Source organism: Accipiter gentilis, chromosome 22 (genome assembly GCF_929443795.1).
Source record: "Accipiter gentilis chromosome 22, bAccGen1.1, whole genome shotgun sequence".
NCBI lineage: Eukaryota > Metazoa > Chordata > Aves > Accipitriformes > Accipitridae > Astur > Astur gentilis.
This window is the reverse complement of record NC_064901.1, coordinates 14,595,263-14,613,370: the sequence shown is the minus strand read 5'-3', so window position 1 is coordinate 14,613,370 and position 18,108 is coordinate 14,595,263. Positions and strand designations below refer to the sequence as shown.

The window sequence follows — 18,108 nt, the reverse complement described above, 5'->3', positions numbered from 1 at the left end:
CTGGATGCATGATGTCAGAAGAACAGAAAACATCCTCTAGGGCACTGATGGGTCATAGCATCTTTCACACATGCTGCAAATGGCAGAAAGAAGACTCCCACGATCCACTACAAGAAGTAAAATTGTACAGTGATTTATTTTAAATCTAGAAATATTTTACATTTTTACATTAGTGTGCAGTTCATGATGTCTCAAAATACAGAGTGCAGATACATGTATAAAAGTACAATGTGGGGCTAACCACAGGTCTCAGTAAAGTTACCTTAATTATTTAAGGCATCAACCCCCCCATCTTCTATTTTAAAAAGTCACATATAATTACATTCAAAAATTCTTTTATGCAATTCAGCTAACATTTATTTTTAATTAAATCTGGACTGGTAAAAATGCAGATACCCTCATTTCAGTCTGATACAGCTCACTACAAAGCCTGTGATAAGGTTGATGAGTTTCACCAGTGAAGTTTACATATTCTTTTTTACTCTCAGGGGAATTAACACATGTTCTTCATTAAAGAAGACAGAATAATTTCTTACACAAGGTAGTTCCAGGTCCAAGCTGGCAGCAGATGGACAGCCAGGTACATTTCTCAGTGCTGCTCAAGCCTCTCCTTTCAGCAGGAGACAAAGCTAACATTGGTTATAAACTATCATAGCACCTCTCTACATGGATGTCAGCAAGTACTGTGTGCCTTGGGAATTAAGGGAGTAGAGCTGAACTTCAAGCAACATTCTTTAAGTCTACATTCAAAAGCTTATTTGTATAAAAACAGCTTCTGTACACCATTTCAGAAAAATGGGGGAGACAAACATTAGTCGAATACATTAATGGCATGATTTACTGTGACTGACACTGCCTACAAACACCGAATACCTAAGAGGGTTCAGCAACCATCTTGAGCTGATTGTGACTGCAAGAATTTGGACAGTACCTACGTAGCTGAGCTAAGTTACCCTTAATGAACACATTGTACTGCTTTCCACCTTCTTGTCCAGCTATGAAAGGGTCAATATCAAAAAGCATAATACATCTACAATAATCTTTCTTAAAAAAGGGTAGAATTGTTAAAATATTTTGTCATGAAACACTATCCAATATACCTGAACATTGTAGTTGTCATAAACTATGGATTAAACTGAGAACATGCCCACAATGTGAGGCAAAAAGCCATTATTTTGAATATCCAGACCTTAGGCCAACAGCCAGCACATTAGTATTTCTAACACTGAATTGAACTAAAGATATTAAAGTTTCCAACCTCTTTTCTTTCTGAAGAGTCATTACTTATCCCCACTAATTGCTTAATTGCTTTTCAGCCCTAAATACTAATTAAACCAGCAAATAATATTGCTTTCTAACAAGACAGGAATGCACTCTATACTTCCATTTTTCAATACAAAAACATACTGAATGTTAGTTCAGTAACTAGGATAGTTATCTGACAATATATCTGCTTTATGCTTGGAGCTCTCTATTTAACTATGGGTGTGAATTTGTTCCATTAACATTTGAAGAAAGAATATATGCAAGACAAAAGAAATAATCAACTACTTTTTCATCCTTCAGCATTATGCAGGAGTGAATTACACATTGACATAACTCCAGTGTTTTACCTGTAGGAACAAAGAAACACTATGGCTAAAGTTAAGAGATATTCACAGTCAAGTTTCTTTGTGCTACCCAAAACCAAAACAGCCAAAATACTACTATTCAGTTAGCTTCAGTGATAGAACAGCCCTATTGCAGGCACATAGCCTTAGTAGTTAAACCTTCACAGCTCAGAATCATTTAAGGATGCAGAGATGTTCCGATCTGCTTTGCAGAACACACTAGGATACAGACAGACCTTGCCTTTTGTTCACTTGTTTCAAGTTTTTTGTTTTAATTATTACAAATATTCCCCTTTCTTGTGACTTCTCAGTCAGTCAGTTACCAGTGTTTTACACATACTTTCACTGCAGTACTGAGCAAATGCAGGACAATATGTTGGCTAGTGAATTACAATACTCATTTATAAAACAGTAGCTACGTTCAGCTATTTTAATTCCAGTTAGTTATCCATTAGACCAACAGCCACAAGATGAACCACTTGCAGAGATTAAAAAACCCCACTGTCTTCCTATGTTCAGCATATCAGTCTATTTTAGTCAGTATTCTGTTATAAAACATGAGAACTTAAGCTGACTTTTAAGCAGCATGTCTTATAACTATATATTTTTCACAAAAATATAACCTCTGCCTTTCTAAATATCTCTACAGATCTGTAGAAAACAGCGGCTCCAATCAGTCAATATGTTTTAAAGAACATTCCATAAAAATATCACATCTAAAAGATCAATATAATATTCATCTTTGGACCTAAAATTAATGCGCAGGCAAATTTAAAAAGTCTGACTAAAAAGACACAAGGATAGAAATATTTACATTATACACATTTTCCAATTACAGTGCTATTAGAAAGTGGAATGTTTGAGAATTAAAGTATTAACTCAAGCCTCACAGGGCAGCTCCAGACCAGAGCGACATCTTCATTCTGTGTATTTTTTAAACAGGAGAGATTTCTCATGAATATTAATGTTGTTTTTCACGTGTAGATTATTTCTCCGCCCAATGATCCGTAGAATTATGCTCCTGAACTACCATCATGTCCCACAAAGTCATTAAGTTAAGTGTTAAATAACATTCATATTTATAACTAAGTGACAGCATGGACTGTATATACACACACACTTAAAATCTTCGATTTCATAAGGGTGATTCTAGGTAAAAAAGGTGGTTTTATGTATAAAAGTAGTTGCTAGAAAAAAAAATTATCTAAAGCTTTAGAATTTAGTACTGACAAGGTCTCCATTTCTAGACCACAGAGGAAGAAAACTTGGACAATCTTTACATCAGTTATATCGGCTCACCAGCTGATAAGAGTATTTTTTCAGTAATATGCCATTTCACTGGCAAAGGATGCAGCCACTGAAGTCTAGAGCTCACACATGTTTATACTAGAATTGGGCAGACCTACACATGATCTCCTTGGAAAGATTACTAGATTGAAGTCCGTTTGTCCCTTGGAATTGCTCTCTCATCGTAGCCAGGTAGAGGGCACCCACTGGGGTTCTGTGTCAAGTTTGTTTATTAACCGAAGTAACTCTTGATACGCCTTATCAAGATCAGAATTCACAATTGCTGTATCAAAGTAGTGGCCATTGTTCTGTTCCATCTCCCTTGTCTTTTCTATGATTTCTCTCAGCTCTTCTGGCTGAAATCAAAAACGGAGAATTAGTGTATGTGTGTAAGCCTCTCACCCACAACAACCAATTAGGGACAGGTAACAACTCGACGCGAAAAAGTCTTCTACACAAATTTTCATGGTATTGCTATCAGCTATTGAAAAGTTTACAGTAACATTGAACTATGATACATATTTGAAAGCTAAGGGCACTCACGGCCAGTCAGAAAGGACAGTCTTAAGTGGCAAACAGTAAATAATTGTCCCAGACTGAAGTAAATGAAGAAGATCTAGCACTGCTCATCTTATGACATTCATCTTACTGAGGCTCTTAAATCATGTTTCCAAAAAATAAGTTAGGTTGCTAAGCCCATTATCCTTCTGAAAGAGACTGGAGATGGCAGAGAGAGGGTGGGAGAAAGTTTGAATGGTGTAGAACAAGACAACATTGCTCTGAAGATGTAGCACTACAAACACCAAGCAAAGGCAACAGCTATCATTCGTTGAAAAATAATTCAATAAACGGCAATGAGAACCACAGTGAGAGCTATACATTTAAGTTGATCAAATCACCACAGCATCAGGTAAATGACATTGCAGAAAAATGGAAAACACTATTTGAGAGCTGGAAAGGAATATGTCAAAAGCAAGAATATTGCAATGTAGATAAGTGATGCAAAGGGAGAAGTAGAAATGGTTTTACTTCAAAATTTTTTTTACACTTGGATCCTAAAAGCGTGTTTGTTTTTCTCTTCTGCAGCTTATTTTTGTATTATGTAAAAGAATATTCAGGTATAATTTTTGAGATAATTTTCTAAAGAGGGTATTTTCAAAAGGTACTTCAGGTTGTCAAGTTTTTTTTCCTAGGCATTATATACACTTAAGAAAATCAAAGCCACATACAGGCAAGAAATAACCTCCTCTATCAGGGGAAGGGGTTTAACACAGTAGCATTTACCCAGCTGAAATAAATACAACTCCAATACACTTAATCAGAAAGAAAACAGGCAATTTAACACCAATATCAGTGTATGAATTTTTATTGCAAATGAATTCCTTGATTACTGCAATAAAAAACCCAGGACACACATGAGAAAATATTTATGGGAAACAGTTTCATTCATTGCATAACTATGAAGGAGGAAACATGCCCATTTAAAGACTATGATTATATTTCACTTGGGGAGGGTGAGTGAGGGGGTGGTGGGATGCATGGGGAGAGGGGGTGTGAGAAAAGAAAAATCTGTCTGTTTTAAGACTTTGGCTTTCACAGACTTTTAGACCTTGCATCCAGGCAATACATCACCCTTGCCTCAAACAAGGACAGCAAAACAAGACAGCTGTAGAACACAGTGGGTATGATTCCTGACCAACAGCTGTATCAGGAGTCCCTTGAAGTTATGTTGGGAGGACTGTTCTTCCTCAGTATGAACTGCATTATGTTCAATTAGTACTTTGAAGATACTATGGTGGCAAAGTGCTCCCACCAACCACTGAAGGGTAGATCTCAGTTAAAAAGCTGAAGATCAACGTATTTCATTATCCTAGTAATAAGCACTTTGTATCTCATAAGCTGATAAAGACCTTTTCTGAGCTGTCAGACATCCTGGTTTAATGTATGGGTTTCAATTCCATTCTGCAGAACTAACTTCTCATTAACTAAATTATCTGAACTGGATAAGCTGAGATCTTGACATGACTCAAGAAGCATGAGAAGTGATCCTACAACACCAAGATTAAAATAACTTTATCTGAAGACTTTTGGAGTATATTTTCAAGTAAATGCTTTTCCAAGAGCAGATAAGTTCTCAAAAGAAAAACAATATCATTTGCTCCCTAGAATTACTCTCAGGTTTACTTGAAGACAAAATTGGTTTTTCCACAGTTTTGAAATAAAGGGTCATGGTTTTTGTACCTAACTGCAGGGACCCCAACTGAGACATTGTGCCCCAGGATTATTGAATTAGCAGTAGATTCCCTTGCTTCATACTGCTCACATTCCATTAGGCAAAAGCATCCTGACCCCTTAGTATGGTCTGCCTACTAACCCGGAGCACACAGATCTCAACTACACTGCTTCCCATATATTGTCAGTACTGTTACCATCTCCCAGTTCCAAAGAAAAGAGTATATGTTTACCAAAAGCATCTGTAAATAAAAAGCAACATGGTTTCAGAAGAAGTGTTGGACATTACCTTTGGGTTTTTCCCTTCTTTGGCCAATAAAGCACGTAATCTCTCTTGTGAAGGTGGTGCAACAAATATAATATATGGCTTCAAGTCAGAATTACGTAGTGTCTTCAGTGACTGCAGAAATAGTATTTATTTAATATTTAACAGTTTCACCCATGAAAAGGGCATTTAACGATGTATTATTATTCACATGCTATAATTGATACTTCAAACAATGACAATTGTACAACATGTTAACAGCAGTATAATTAACCGTAACACTATTATCATCACCATTCAGAGTTCAGTCACCATTTCCTACAAAACTGATATTACAACATTTTTCAAGTTCATGGAACCCAAACATTTACTTTTGTTCAAGAATACTCTTCATAACTAAACTGAAGGAACATACCTTTTGGTATCCAAAAGCCAAAAAAAACGTCACCTGCATTGAAGTAAGTTTCCTTACAATGCTAAGGAATGGTATCAGCTTTGAACAGAGAGAAGAGTCTTTAAATACTACAGTTTAACCTTTTCTGTTTTGAAGATTAAAATACAAGGTATCAGACGCACTACTACTGTATGTTTAGCATATTTTTTTGGCAGGTTACATCTACATTAAGAGACAGGAAATAAAAAGAACCAAACTGTAGTTTGAGTTTTCCAAAAGGTTCCTTGTATGCGTCTCAGGACAAACAACTCGTCTCTGAGATAGAGCTTTGTAACCACAGAATTAGATCAATTTTCAAAGTGTTAAGAGTTTTCATCTCATTACATGCTTTGCAATGCCCATGAGCTATTCTAGTAAAGTTATCACATGGTCCTGACTGGTGATGGCAAATTCTAGCTTCAATACTACCAGACTTTACTGGTATGTCTGAGTTTCAGGGCTTCTTTTGCAGCACCTACAACAGCAGCAGACCTCGTATGTCGTATGTATTAGAAGATGGGCTGTGTTCCAGGACTCTGCCTCTTCCAACATTTGACTAAATTTCCAAGTTGAAGTCTGTATGCATATTGTCTCTTCCTTTCTCCATAAGCAAAAGGTCATAGTTAAAGAGCTTTTCAGTGTTGTTGATGTGATGTCCTTTAATCCTGTCTGTTATGGAACTGCATAAACATTCCCAAAATGCAGTTTCCAAGTATAATCGCAAACAACTTCCTCTCCATTTTCAAAAACCTCAGAGTTCACAGAGTAATTGGAAGACTGAGACACATAAATCTTATTTTAATTGAATTTTCAATTCAGATAGTTCTCACTAGCTTTAAGTATCTGGAAACCAAGGCCCCTGTTACCTTTAGCACAGATACAAGATGTGTATGTTTTCAAACATGGAACAAGAAGGTTGTATTCATAACACACTAGAGTCAACTGAACACCACTGAAAATGGACCTTGAAAACACAGTCATTTCATATAAACCAAATACAGCTCTTTAGACTTTCACAGTAGCTTCTACAATTAAAACATGACAGGCAACAGCTTCACCATACCTGGGTATGAAGATTTAAAAGGCATATCTTGCCAGAGTTGATTACTTGCCGCACGGAGTCTATGCTAGTACCATAGAGGTTCTTTTCAAACTCTCCATATTCAATGAACTTCCCTGCAGCTATGTCGCTCTCAAAGGCCTGTCGGGAAATGAAATGGTAATCCCTGCCAGCTACTTCAGTCTCTCGCCTGCTCCGAGTAGTATCTACAAACAAGAGCAGCAAAAAAAAGAAATCGAGACAGTGATACACCTGTAGAACTGAAGACGTGAAATAAGCATTACCCTTAGGAGACACATTGCTAACAAAGCAAAAAAAACAGGCAGATGAAATATCCAAGAAATGCAAATATTTTATTTTTTACAATAAATATCCCTGGACAGATTAAGTTGCCAAAGGCTGAACCTACATTTAGAGGTCTTGTTTACATTATCTAGAGGAAAAAAAATTAGTCAACTAGGAAAGCAATAGTTTCACCTGTGCAGCTGCATTCTGAACATGAAAACAGCTATTAGTTGTTTATAACAAATTATATTGCTAAGCTGTTCGTAAACCTAATTTAGCAGACATTAAAAATACAAAATTCACTGAAACGCAAGTGGTTTGGGAAGGCACTAAAGCCACTGAAATTTAAATTTATGCAGGATATGTAGGTTAAAAGTTCTTCGAACAATGTATCAGTTTCTTTTTTAAACTTCTGTTACTCACTCCAATTTGATCCAAACTGAAATATATGCATGTTTTATAATGCCTCTATAACACTGTGTTGGGACACTGAATTTGCATTGACTTACCAAAGCTACTTTATGCCACACAAGATGTAACTTTATTTATCCTTTATCCAAGAGCTGACTATATCCTGCTCAAAACCCCCAAACTCCTAATTACTATATTCAACACAAGAGGATTTGTCTACGGACAACATTTAGCATAAGCAATCTTATCTGCCCATCAAACTTACGGGGAACTGCAGAGGCAAAGCGATCCACTTCATTATTCATAAGTCTCTGCCGCAATTCATTTTGGCCGCAGTTCTGTGGGCCAATCAGAACAATAGGCCGTTTCCTGTTTGCTGGTTGATGATACAGTGACATTTCCTCATAGGTCAAAATTTCCTCATTGTCATAATCTTGAGAGAGAAACAATAAAATAGTCACAACATACTTTACTGCTAGTTGCACGTATTGCCTGTCATGCAGTATCAAGTTTCAGGCAGCTCCTTGCTCTCTGCCCAGCATCTAACTGCAAGTCACCAAAGCAATAGAACCCCAAAGATCACCACTTGCCCAGTAAGATGAGGCTTTTCTTCCCCCTTTTTGGAGAAAGAAAATGTATTTCCACTTACTACTGACATAAGTAGTAGCATAAAGTCCGCAAACAACTGTCTTGCCAAGAAACAAGTTTCTACTACAAGAATGACACTTTATACCCAACAACAACAAAAATCATCCCAATTCCAAACTACTTGTGTAAGAATATAATATAAATAGCCTACAAACTGTCTGTGGACAAAGTTTCCATTTACTAAATTTAATTATGCAGAATGAGATGATATTACAAAACCATAATAAAATGGTTCATCATTGTAAAATTAAGAGTGCTTCCATGCCTAAAAAACTATCTTTTTTTTAATCCCTATCATCTGGTCTTTAATAAAGACACTAAATGACCCTACAAATCCTGCCATCTCTTTTACATCTTTCACTAAATGTTATTACAAACCATGCTACTGCTCCCACGCAGAACATCAGGCACTATTTCTAACATCATATCCTGAATTTCAGCATTCTTTTCACACAAGGCAATTTGTAGAATCTTTTATAGTTGCTTATAAGTGCACACACAGTGCAAAAGGTTTTGCTTACCATCATTTTTATTTGCATTGTATAAAACCTTTTTCCGTTTCTTTTTGTTTTTCTTCGCACACCAGAGTTTTCCTAACCAAAACAGAAATCACCACAATCAAATACCCATACAGTAAAAAGCTTCCTAACCCACCCACTATCTGGATCTTTAAAGTGGAGAATTTATTCTGCAGTTTTGAAAAGGCATAATATTCTTCAGTTCATTACACTGGGTTTGTGTATTAAGCAAATGTTGCATGCCAAGGACTTCAACTGAGTCCTTATCTATAAAATTCTTTATGAAAAAGGGGGCTTTCCAAATTCCCGTACATCATTCTAATTACATTGCACATAATTGTGAAAAAACCCATGTGATTTATACAACAAAGTGCTAAATTCAGACCTGTAATTACATGAAGAATTTCAAAGAATCATCCCACTTGTAGTACAAAAAAATGGAAAAATTTTCTACAACTCCACAATGATAAGGTTCCAGATACCACTAACTAGCACCTCTATATCAGATTTTTTTTCCCTTGGAAAGCATATATCCAACCTGATTTTTCTGGCTCCTTGTCTTCTTCTATGGTTTGCTTCATTGCTTCTCTCTGTTGCTGAAAACTTTTTCCTTAATGCATTTAAAAAAAAAAAAGCAGTTAACATTTAGAAACCATTTCAATACTTTGTAATGACTTACTCATTTTACTTTTTCCTAAGCTTTTATATCCCTGAAGGTTCTAGTAGAATATATGAGAGATTTAAAAAGATAAATTAAAATTTAGAAAGAGAAGCTAAAGTTGCTGTGAAGCTTGTTTATTGCTTTGAAAATATATTCATCAAGACAGACTTGCAGAGCATTTGTACTGCTCCGGACAGTTTTGCCTGGAAAATTGAAACTATTGGAAAGATGACATTTCCCCCCTATGATGATATGGTTTTCTAATTATTTTTGTATGTTAAATGTGTTCTATTTATACTAAAACTTTTGAACTTCAGCCTGAAAAACATTAGCCTGTATTTAAATCAGTGTTCCTCTCAACTTACTCAAATGTCATAAAGTAACAGTGTGATATTGGAAAGTCTTTTGTTCACTGTGTTTAACAGATCAGCAGATCTTTAATGAACTAGAGTGCAATACATATTTCAATGCAAAAATTATATACCAACTTCAACATCTGAAAACCCTACTGCTCAAAAGCCCCCGACAGTTAGAAAGAAAGTGTGACTGTTAAAAGTAACTGAAGCTGCTTGCTAAGTGAAAACTACAGAACAGCTACCATGAAAAAGACACATTTTTCAAATAGTCTATTTGATACCGTAAGAAACCTAACAGCAGCTCTCCTCTCCAGAGGAGAAGCAGGCTGAAGTCCCACGTTTCTGCCACAGCCAGCAGAGGGAACTCTGAATCCACAGAGTCCCCAAGGCAGAGGAGTAAAGGAAGAGGAGAGTAGCTCTTGAGAGGTGAACCCGGTGGAAGCGGTAGCTTTACTCTGCATTTAACATCTATACATGGAGATGCCTAAAAGGTCAACCTTTTAAGTAAGTGAATTACGTAACCAACAGTAGGCTCTGTTGCAAAAGGTTCAAAGTCACAGATATTTAAGGCAATGGATATTTAAGGATACGCGAGTCTTTGAAAACCAGAACACTGCTCCTGTGGCTATGGGAACAACTGGCTGTCAAGTTTTTTCTAGAGCTTTACTTACCAGGGATAAGGCCTGCCAATGGCTGGTTATCTTCATCTCCATCTCTGTAAGCCTGCCACCAGTTTGGATCTTCTTGGCTGATCACATGGAGTATGTCTCCTTTCTGAAAAGATAGGCCTAACTCTCGGCAGGGGACATAAGGGTCATCAGAGGGATCGTAGTCAAAATGCGCTTTCACGTGTATCTGTGGGAGATCAAATGTAAAAACAGAAGAAAAAAACCCTGTGACTTCTGAAGAATTACACCCCATCTTCCTGTGATTGCAGCAGAGCTTCAATATATAAAAACTCCAAGAATCTATAAAATGGAAACTTTATCTGGGGCATACAAGAGATACTAGAATGGAATCATTATCTAGGTTAGCAATGGAAAAGACACAGTTGTGCTACGTTGGAAGTGAAGGCCTGAATTTAACTGTTGTTAATTCTAATGTCTGTGCAACTTCCTCACCATTTTAGGAGGCAAAAACCCAAGTTACTGGTTTAAGTTCTTCGCATTCAAAAAGAATCAGAGAGATTCTGATTTGTTTAAAATACCTGATAAATACACAGATTGAAACCCATTTGCTGGGCTTGAGGTGAAGTTTCAGTTGTAAAATATTTTACTTTGTCACCAACCATTAATGTTTTTGTTTGGCTGTCATAAATTGGTGCATTCTTTCTTCAAACTGTTAAAGCTGTCTCAAGAAAAGTATGTTAGCTAAAAAGATAATGAACAAAGTTTCCCATATACAAACTTTTCCTTCCAAAGCCTATTTGCAAATTCCATCAATCCATTTTTTTTTATTTTTTATATATATATAAAAATAGAGAAATTGGGAATTTTAAAATAGAATTTCAGAAGCACAGGCAGTTCTACTTTTGTAATTTCTTATTATTTTAGAAACTGAAAAAATCATGCTAAGAGCTTCACCTTAACACCATCAGTAATTTTCAACAATTACTTCAGGTGTTAGTCTGATAACAATTAAACCAATTTAAACGATTAAGTTTGGTTTTGTTCCACAGTGGAAGTGACCAACAGAAGAACTTTCTACACACTACTGGTAAAACAAGGTATGTGTCACCAAGCTCAAGGACTTATGTAGAGCTACTTACAACTGTCTCTTTCGCAGGAGGTGGCTTGCTCTGCTGACTGGGAATCAATACAAAGGTCAGAGTACCATGCATGTCAGCCTGAGACAAAAAATAGACTCTTCATATACAGCATCAAAATATGGCTCAAGGTTAAGAATTTTAATAAATAATGTATTTTAGAAAATGTTTCAAAAATTCCCATAAAAGGCAGTTGCTAACAGCACATCATCCACCCCTTAACTGGTTTAAAAGATATAGTACAGATACAGATGCAGCAATTCAGTGACAGGCTAGAAAGGCAAATGTTGATATTCAGATTTTAAAAGCCTAGCATTCTTGACTATACATAAACTATTTGTATTTGAAATGGAGCAGCTGCAATTCTGTCAAGCAGCAACTTAGGAGAAATGGAGAATAATATTCTCTTGCTCTGTACAAAAATACGAACCAGTAGATCTATGCTGGGAAGAAAAAAAATACATAGAAGATTATTATTTTTCTAAAATTGCTTAAGTGGAACAGTGTTTTCAAATCTAAACATTTTACTATGATTTTAATGCTGTTAACATAAACACTGTTTAAAAATTTAACACTCAAATCCTGCATCTGTAAAGTACTTGATATCAATATTGCAATCACTCCTACTAAGTAGAACATAATAAATGTCTGGCTTCAAAGAATTCTTATTGTTTACATACTTTTGTACACAGAATGTGCTTGCACACAAAGAATATCTAGATAAAATGCAAGTGCCAACCTGTGACAAGGTCTACATGTGTCTCACTTCCTATACATCATTCCATAAACTGTAACACAACAATTTCTGTTGTATAAAACAAAAGCAAATGCATGTATCTCAAAAATTTCAGACCTAAGGCTTAAATAAACATAACTGAGCATAATATGATTAGGGTGCAGGAAACAAAAATCCACAGTTTTCAGTCAGCATGCATAGTACCACGTGGAATGCATAGAATTTCAGAGTGACTGTGTGAATAGTCTTGTCTGAAGTCATGCAGAGTTTATTACCATTTGAGTAGCAACTGGCAAGGCAAACCCTAAGAACAAAAGTAATTTCCTTCTCCTGGTCTAAGTACTTTTTGGGGGACTGAAGCATTTTAAAACTTCACTTCCACATTACAAAATGCAGAAGACAACATATAAGGAATTAAATATATTAATTTTAAATTAATGATTTTAATAATGTATTTTTTTAAAATGTAAGTTTTGGTTTTTTATTTTCAGCAAGTAATTTGCTCTTATGTTAACTTATTGTGGTTTTAAAGCTTTTATTCTGTAACTTTATGTTGCAGGAGCTGCTCAAGAGCAGAACAAGCTCTGCAGAGAACTAAACCGCCAGAGTTGAATTGTCTGTCAAGCATCTACAAAACACTCTTTCAGAAGCACAGGACTTGGACAAATATGGTTTTTTAAAAAAATACTGACGGCAATGAGACAATTACAGAGCATGAGGAATCTCAAGATAGCTCTGATCCAAAAAACACAGAGATTGAAGGCTTTTCAAGTAACTGTAGAAATCTTTTCAAATGGCTTAAAAACACACTAAACAAACCCCTACACATTTCTGCCTCTACTTTCCTCTACTTGCCCTCATTCCATGCATTAGCTGAAAAATTTTAACAGCAAATTTCAGAAAAAAATCCAACTAAAGATGAAAATTGTCCATTAAAAACTAGCCTTACTGTAGCATGACACAACTTCATCTATGGATATTGCTGCCTGTATGCACCCACCAGCTCCTCACTTACTCTCCTTCCCCAGCAGGATGGGGGAGAGAATTGGAAGACCAAAAGCAAGAAAAACTCATGGGTTGAGGTAAAGACAGTTTAATAAGTGAAGGGGAAAAAACCCAACCCAACAAGTGAGCAAAGGCAATCACTCACCACCCAGTTTTTATTGCTCAGCATGATGTTATATGGTATGATCTATCACTGTGGTTGATCCAGGTCAGCTGTCCCAGCTGTGTCCCCTCCCAACCTCTTGTTCACCCCCAGCCTACTTGCGGGCAGGGGATAGAGTGAGAAACAGAGGCGGCCTTGACACCGTGCAAGCACTGTTCAGCAATAGCTAAAACACTGGTGCATTATCAACACTGTTTCAGTCTAAAACTAGCCTAAAACATAGCATCATATAAGCTGCTATGAAGAAAATTACCTCCATCCCAGCCAGACACTACCACACATAGCCACACATCTATTAATTGTGGACCCAACCATAGAAAAAGATGAAAAATCATGTCTTTTCAGAGTTAAACAAAGTTTTTCTTAGAAATCATTAAAAGCAAGTCTCAATAAGATAGCTTGACTCTTCCACATTTGTAGGCTTCATTTTTGCAGATAACTGCCATTATACTTATTAATATCATACTAGGTGTTAGAAAAAAAAACTTGAAATGGCCCCCCACATACAAACACTAGCTATCAGAATGAGAATAAACTAATGCTAAATATGAGTACAAGCAGAGCCAACAGGCTTCAGCCTTATGAAACGAGTATTTTTTTGCAGGGAAAACAAGAATTGTCCAACTCACCAACAAGTCAAAAACTTCATTAACATCTTTTCCACGAATCTCGATGCCATTAATCTCCAGAACTTCATCCCCTTCATGTAACAGCCCACTCTTCTCTGCAGCTCCTCCTTTCACTATTCGACTAATGATAACAGAATCCATTTCATTGCGAACAGTAGCACCCTGTGTAGTAGCAACACATTCTGAATTTATTATATATATATGAAACTCAAAGCCATCTATTGTATATATTCCAAGCCAGTGCAAGTAACAGCTCAGATGCATACACCCAATGCTCCAGTTTAAAACACCACTTAATTTCCTCAAGCTGCACTTAAGATTGAAGAATTGAATTGCTCCACAGCATGAGTCACGATTTAAAAAAAAAAAAATAAAAAATGTATTCCTAAGGAAACATTTATTTCAAAGATGCAAAATAGATAAGAATTGCTAAAAAAAAACCTAAACAAAACCAAACATGATTGGCACAAGGCTATAAGCTCCCCTGCAACAACATTTGAGATAGTGACTTCTGTCAAGAAGTCCTGTCTAAACCCACGTTGACAGAAGTTGTACATATTTTAAATGGTAGTACAGCTACTGCTATATGAAGATACACACAACTTTACCATCTATGACTATCTCTCATTCAGGAGGGAGGGAGAGAGAGTGTTTACAAGTTAAACATCACATCCACATTCAAATACCAAAACCTTCATAGGCACCTTCAAAGGACAAAAAAACCCACCCCAAAACACCAAAACAAACCACTTACCTCCCTTACGTGTAACTGAGCGAGTACCAGTACTTACCAACGGAATATCCCGAGCTTTCTCAATGCGCACTATTTTAACCGTCTCCCCTCCATACACACCAACATTCTCATAAATCTTTTCATCTGTCACAGGCTCTGGTTGCATTTCTTGTTCCGCAACCTTATCATGAGCCAGTAAAAGTGCCTAGTGTGAAACAAAATTGGCTCAGTTACAGAAAATTTCATACTTTATATGTATACAAAATAGTAAGAGTTCAGTGAAATTCAGCAATTTGAATAGTCTTTGCAGGTTACAGAATAATGCAAAGTGACTCAAGCAATAAAAAAAAATCATTTATCAAAGCTATGTAGCACCTACTAATTTTCCAAAACTTTCCTTTCAGATTGGAAAAGAATAAAAAAGCAATTTTGAACACACAACTGTGACTGTGTTTACATCTTCTTCTTCCTAAAAAAATCAGATATTGGTTTATTATGTGACTGAGCATACAGATGTAAGAAGTTACTGCAATGAAAACTACTCATGAATTTACACCACCACCATAGGACAAAATTCCCTTTATGCACCCTACAGTAAGCATGAAACAGCTGTCAAAGAAAAAAACCCCAAAAATATAGATAAGCAAAGCAGCTCATGTGTTGCCGTGACCCTAGTGATCTACTGCTACATCGTTTATGTGCAAATTACCCTGTAATACATGTAGAATGTAGCAAGGGCTGAATACAATCATGCACTACACTTGATCAGAAGTTTCCATTAGTTGCTGAAAATTGGAAACTCCTCAACCTAAAAAAATAGTAAGAGATCTGCACAGAGTTGAAGGATAAAATCCATCCTTGCACAGTCAGCCCAAGACATTTGCAAAAAAAAATTATACTGAAAACAGCATCAAGAAATACATCCATTAGATTAGAAGTTTCATTTTGTTTTACCTGCATGTGAGGGGCATTCAGCAAAGCATTAAGCTCCTGCCCATCCTTATGGTGACTGGGTTTCAAAACACTCTGTACCTAAAAAGAAATCAAGTCGTAAAACTCTTAATCTAACCAGTCATTTATCAATCCTCCCTCCCCAGGCACAAGCCTCTAGTTGCAATTATTCATTTTACTGAAAGTAAAGTATATCCATGTAGTTGTTACACTGGCTGATTGAACTTCATCTGGTACACATTAGGAAAACATGCCATGAGACCACAGCACTACTCCAGCATATCTTGCCTCAGTAATCACCTACCAAATCTAAGCTGGCATCCAGTGCATCACACAGTTGTGTCAATACCAGAGACTGGCAATGAGCTCAGCTACCACAAAGATGCACACAAAAAAATTAAATTCTAGAAAGGAACATGATAGTGAAATCGGTCACAATGAAGTCTACTGTGTGAATATGCTGGGTCTTTTAAAATGAACTAATTTCTCACTAAGATGACTAGTCTCCCTTTTCCTTAAAAAATGGTTTTTTCTTAAAAGATGGTTTATTTCTCCCCAAACTATTTCCACCAACAGCAAGACCAAAGATTCCAAGACAGGTTTTGCAATGCCTCAGAAAGCATATGAGTCAAAACTTCAAAAGGTTCCAGAAAACCAGGTTTCTTTGGCTGGTTCCAAAATAATCCACATTAACACAAAGGCAGTTTTTGCTCAAGCAGCTTCAGTTGCTAAAAAAGGTTTGCCTTCTCATACAGTTACCAGACATGCCTTGCCATCATCTCTTGCAAATACTGGTATGCTTATAGAGAAAGCCAGGAGCAGGGAAGTCCCTCTTATCTGAAGGTGAGGCTGAAGAAGATACTTTCCATAGCCATTATCCTCTGGCCTGATCTGACCAAAGGCACACCAGTCCAAAAGCACAAACTAATCCAGAGATATCAAGAGTAGATTATACACATCTCACAGCAGCAGCTTTCAGTGGGACAGAAAAGATTTTTTTCAAGGGCTTTTTACTCTTAAGGATGAGGTAATGTGACATAACAGAGAATCGAGAAACCACAAGTTCCAAGGTGAAAATAATAAAGCTTTTTGTATGATTTAATAATATCTAAAGGTCTGAAGAACCTCTATCCTAGGAGCAATTATCTACAGAAACTCTAACAACTCTCTTGGATGCTACTAGGTGACAGTACCAAAACCAGTAAAGATAATTTTAAATTCTAGCAGAAGCCACTAAATGAACTGTTCCCATGGAGCAAGATCTTCACATTGCCAATCAAGCACTGCCACATGGAACAAGTTCCCGTGCTTAGCAATAAACCTGGCACAAGCTCCATATCCTTCTGACATCCCTAGAACATGCCTCATGGTGAACAAACCTAGTATAGCTTAGAACAGTCAAACAAGAAGCCAGATTTAAATAATTTTTTAAACTGATTTCTTTAAAACCATAGAGAACAGAAAGAATTGAGCTTCATAAAGGCCTGACTTCAGCTATACCTCTGAACTGGCCAGGAAGCTATCCCCAGCTTAGCCTGAATTTTGGGATGCCATACAGCAGACAGAGCGCTGTATGGGATATATTTCACTAACAAATTTTCCTCTGTGTTGAAAGAAGAGATTCTCCTATACAAAAGACTTTCTCATAGAGGTTTACTTAAGGTCTCTAACTTTCAAAGGACTTTCAACTCCTTTCTTGAATAAGCTACAATAAGCTTTAAACCCTTATTTATCCAATCTTCATGATCCTTTTACAGGAGAACCTACGCAGAAAGCAACTTAGAGGTCCTGCAAGCAAGAATCTTTTGAATGCAAGGTCAGAATTTGGGCATTTGACAGGGGAAAAGAAAGCAACCAGGCCCAACCAGTCATTCTGTGTGTGTGATGAATATCCTTTATTCAAGCTGAATTTCTGCTCTGAATAATTATTCCAAACTTTAATAGCGCTCCCCCCCTTAAGAGAAAGATACTTTTTTTTTTTTTTTTTTTTTACTTAATGAAGCACTAGGAAAGCTTCAGGCTGCTATATATACACCACTTACTATACCAGTATTGCCACATATTAGGTTCCTTTGTAACTCGTGGTAATGAATCCCACAGTTTTATCAGATGAAGACATTTGAATATAGGCTGTCATTCCAGAAGTGACACACTGCAGACATAGGCAATCTATGCTAAATATGCGGCAATAATAGCGTTTTCTTAACTCTTCAGCCTAGTTTTTATTGTTAATCACATTAACTTTAGTTCAAGCGGCCCCCAAAAAGCTATCAATTTGGTTTCATCTCACACACCACAATTTGGAGGCCTGTACTGGGGAGGCACACACTGGAGTGACATTAGGCATTCAGAATTTAACC

The 18,108-nt window shown here is 36.6% G+C and overlaps 1 protein-coding gene across 1 annotated transcript in view; it reads right to left on the bottom strand.

Annotated features, from left to right (window-relative positions):
• Positions 1-117: 117 nt before the first annotated feature.
• PALS1 (protein associated with LIN7 1, MAGUK p55 family member) overlaps positions 118-18,108 on the bottom strand; it is a 59,954-nt gene continuing 41,963 nt past the window's right edge. The window contains exons 4-14 of the mRNA XM_049825279.1: positions 15,752-15,829; positions 14,856-15,002; positions 14,065-14,226; positions 11,535-11,612; positions 10,438-10,621; positions 9,288-9,359; positions 8,753-8,824; positions 7,849-8,016; positions 6,891-7,093; positions 5,419-5,529; positions 118-3,253 (exon numbers count right to left, since the gene is read on the bottom strand). Of these exons, the coding sequence (XP_049681236.1) occupies positions 3,077-3,253; positions 5,419-5,529; positions 6,891-7,093; positions 7,849-8,016; positions 8,753-8,824; positions 9,288-9,359; positions 10,438-10,621; positions 11,535-11,612; positions 14,065-14,226; positions 14,856-15,002; positions 15,752-15,829 (1,452 nt within the window). The 3' untranslated portion in view covers positions 118-3,076. The remainder of the gene's footprint in view (positions 3,254-5,418; positions 5,530-6,890; positions 7,094-7,848; positions 8,017-8,752; positions 8,825-9,287; positions 9,360-10,437; positions 10,622-11,534; positions 11,613-14,064; positions 14,227-14,855; positions 15,003-15,751; positions 15,830-18,108) is intronic.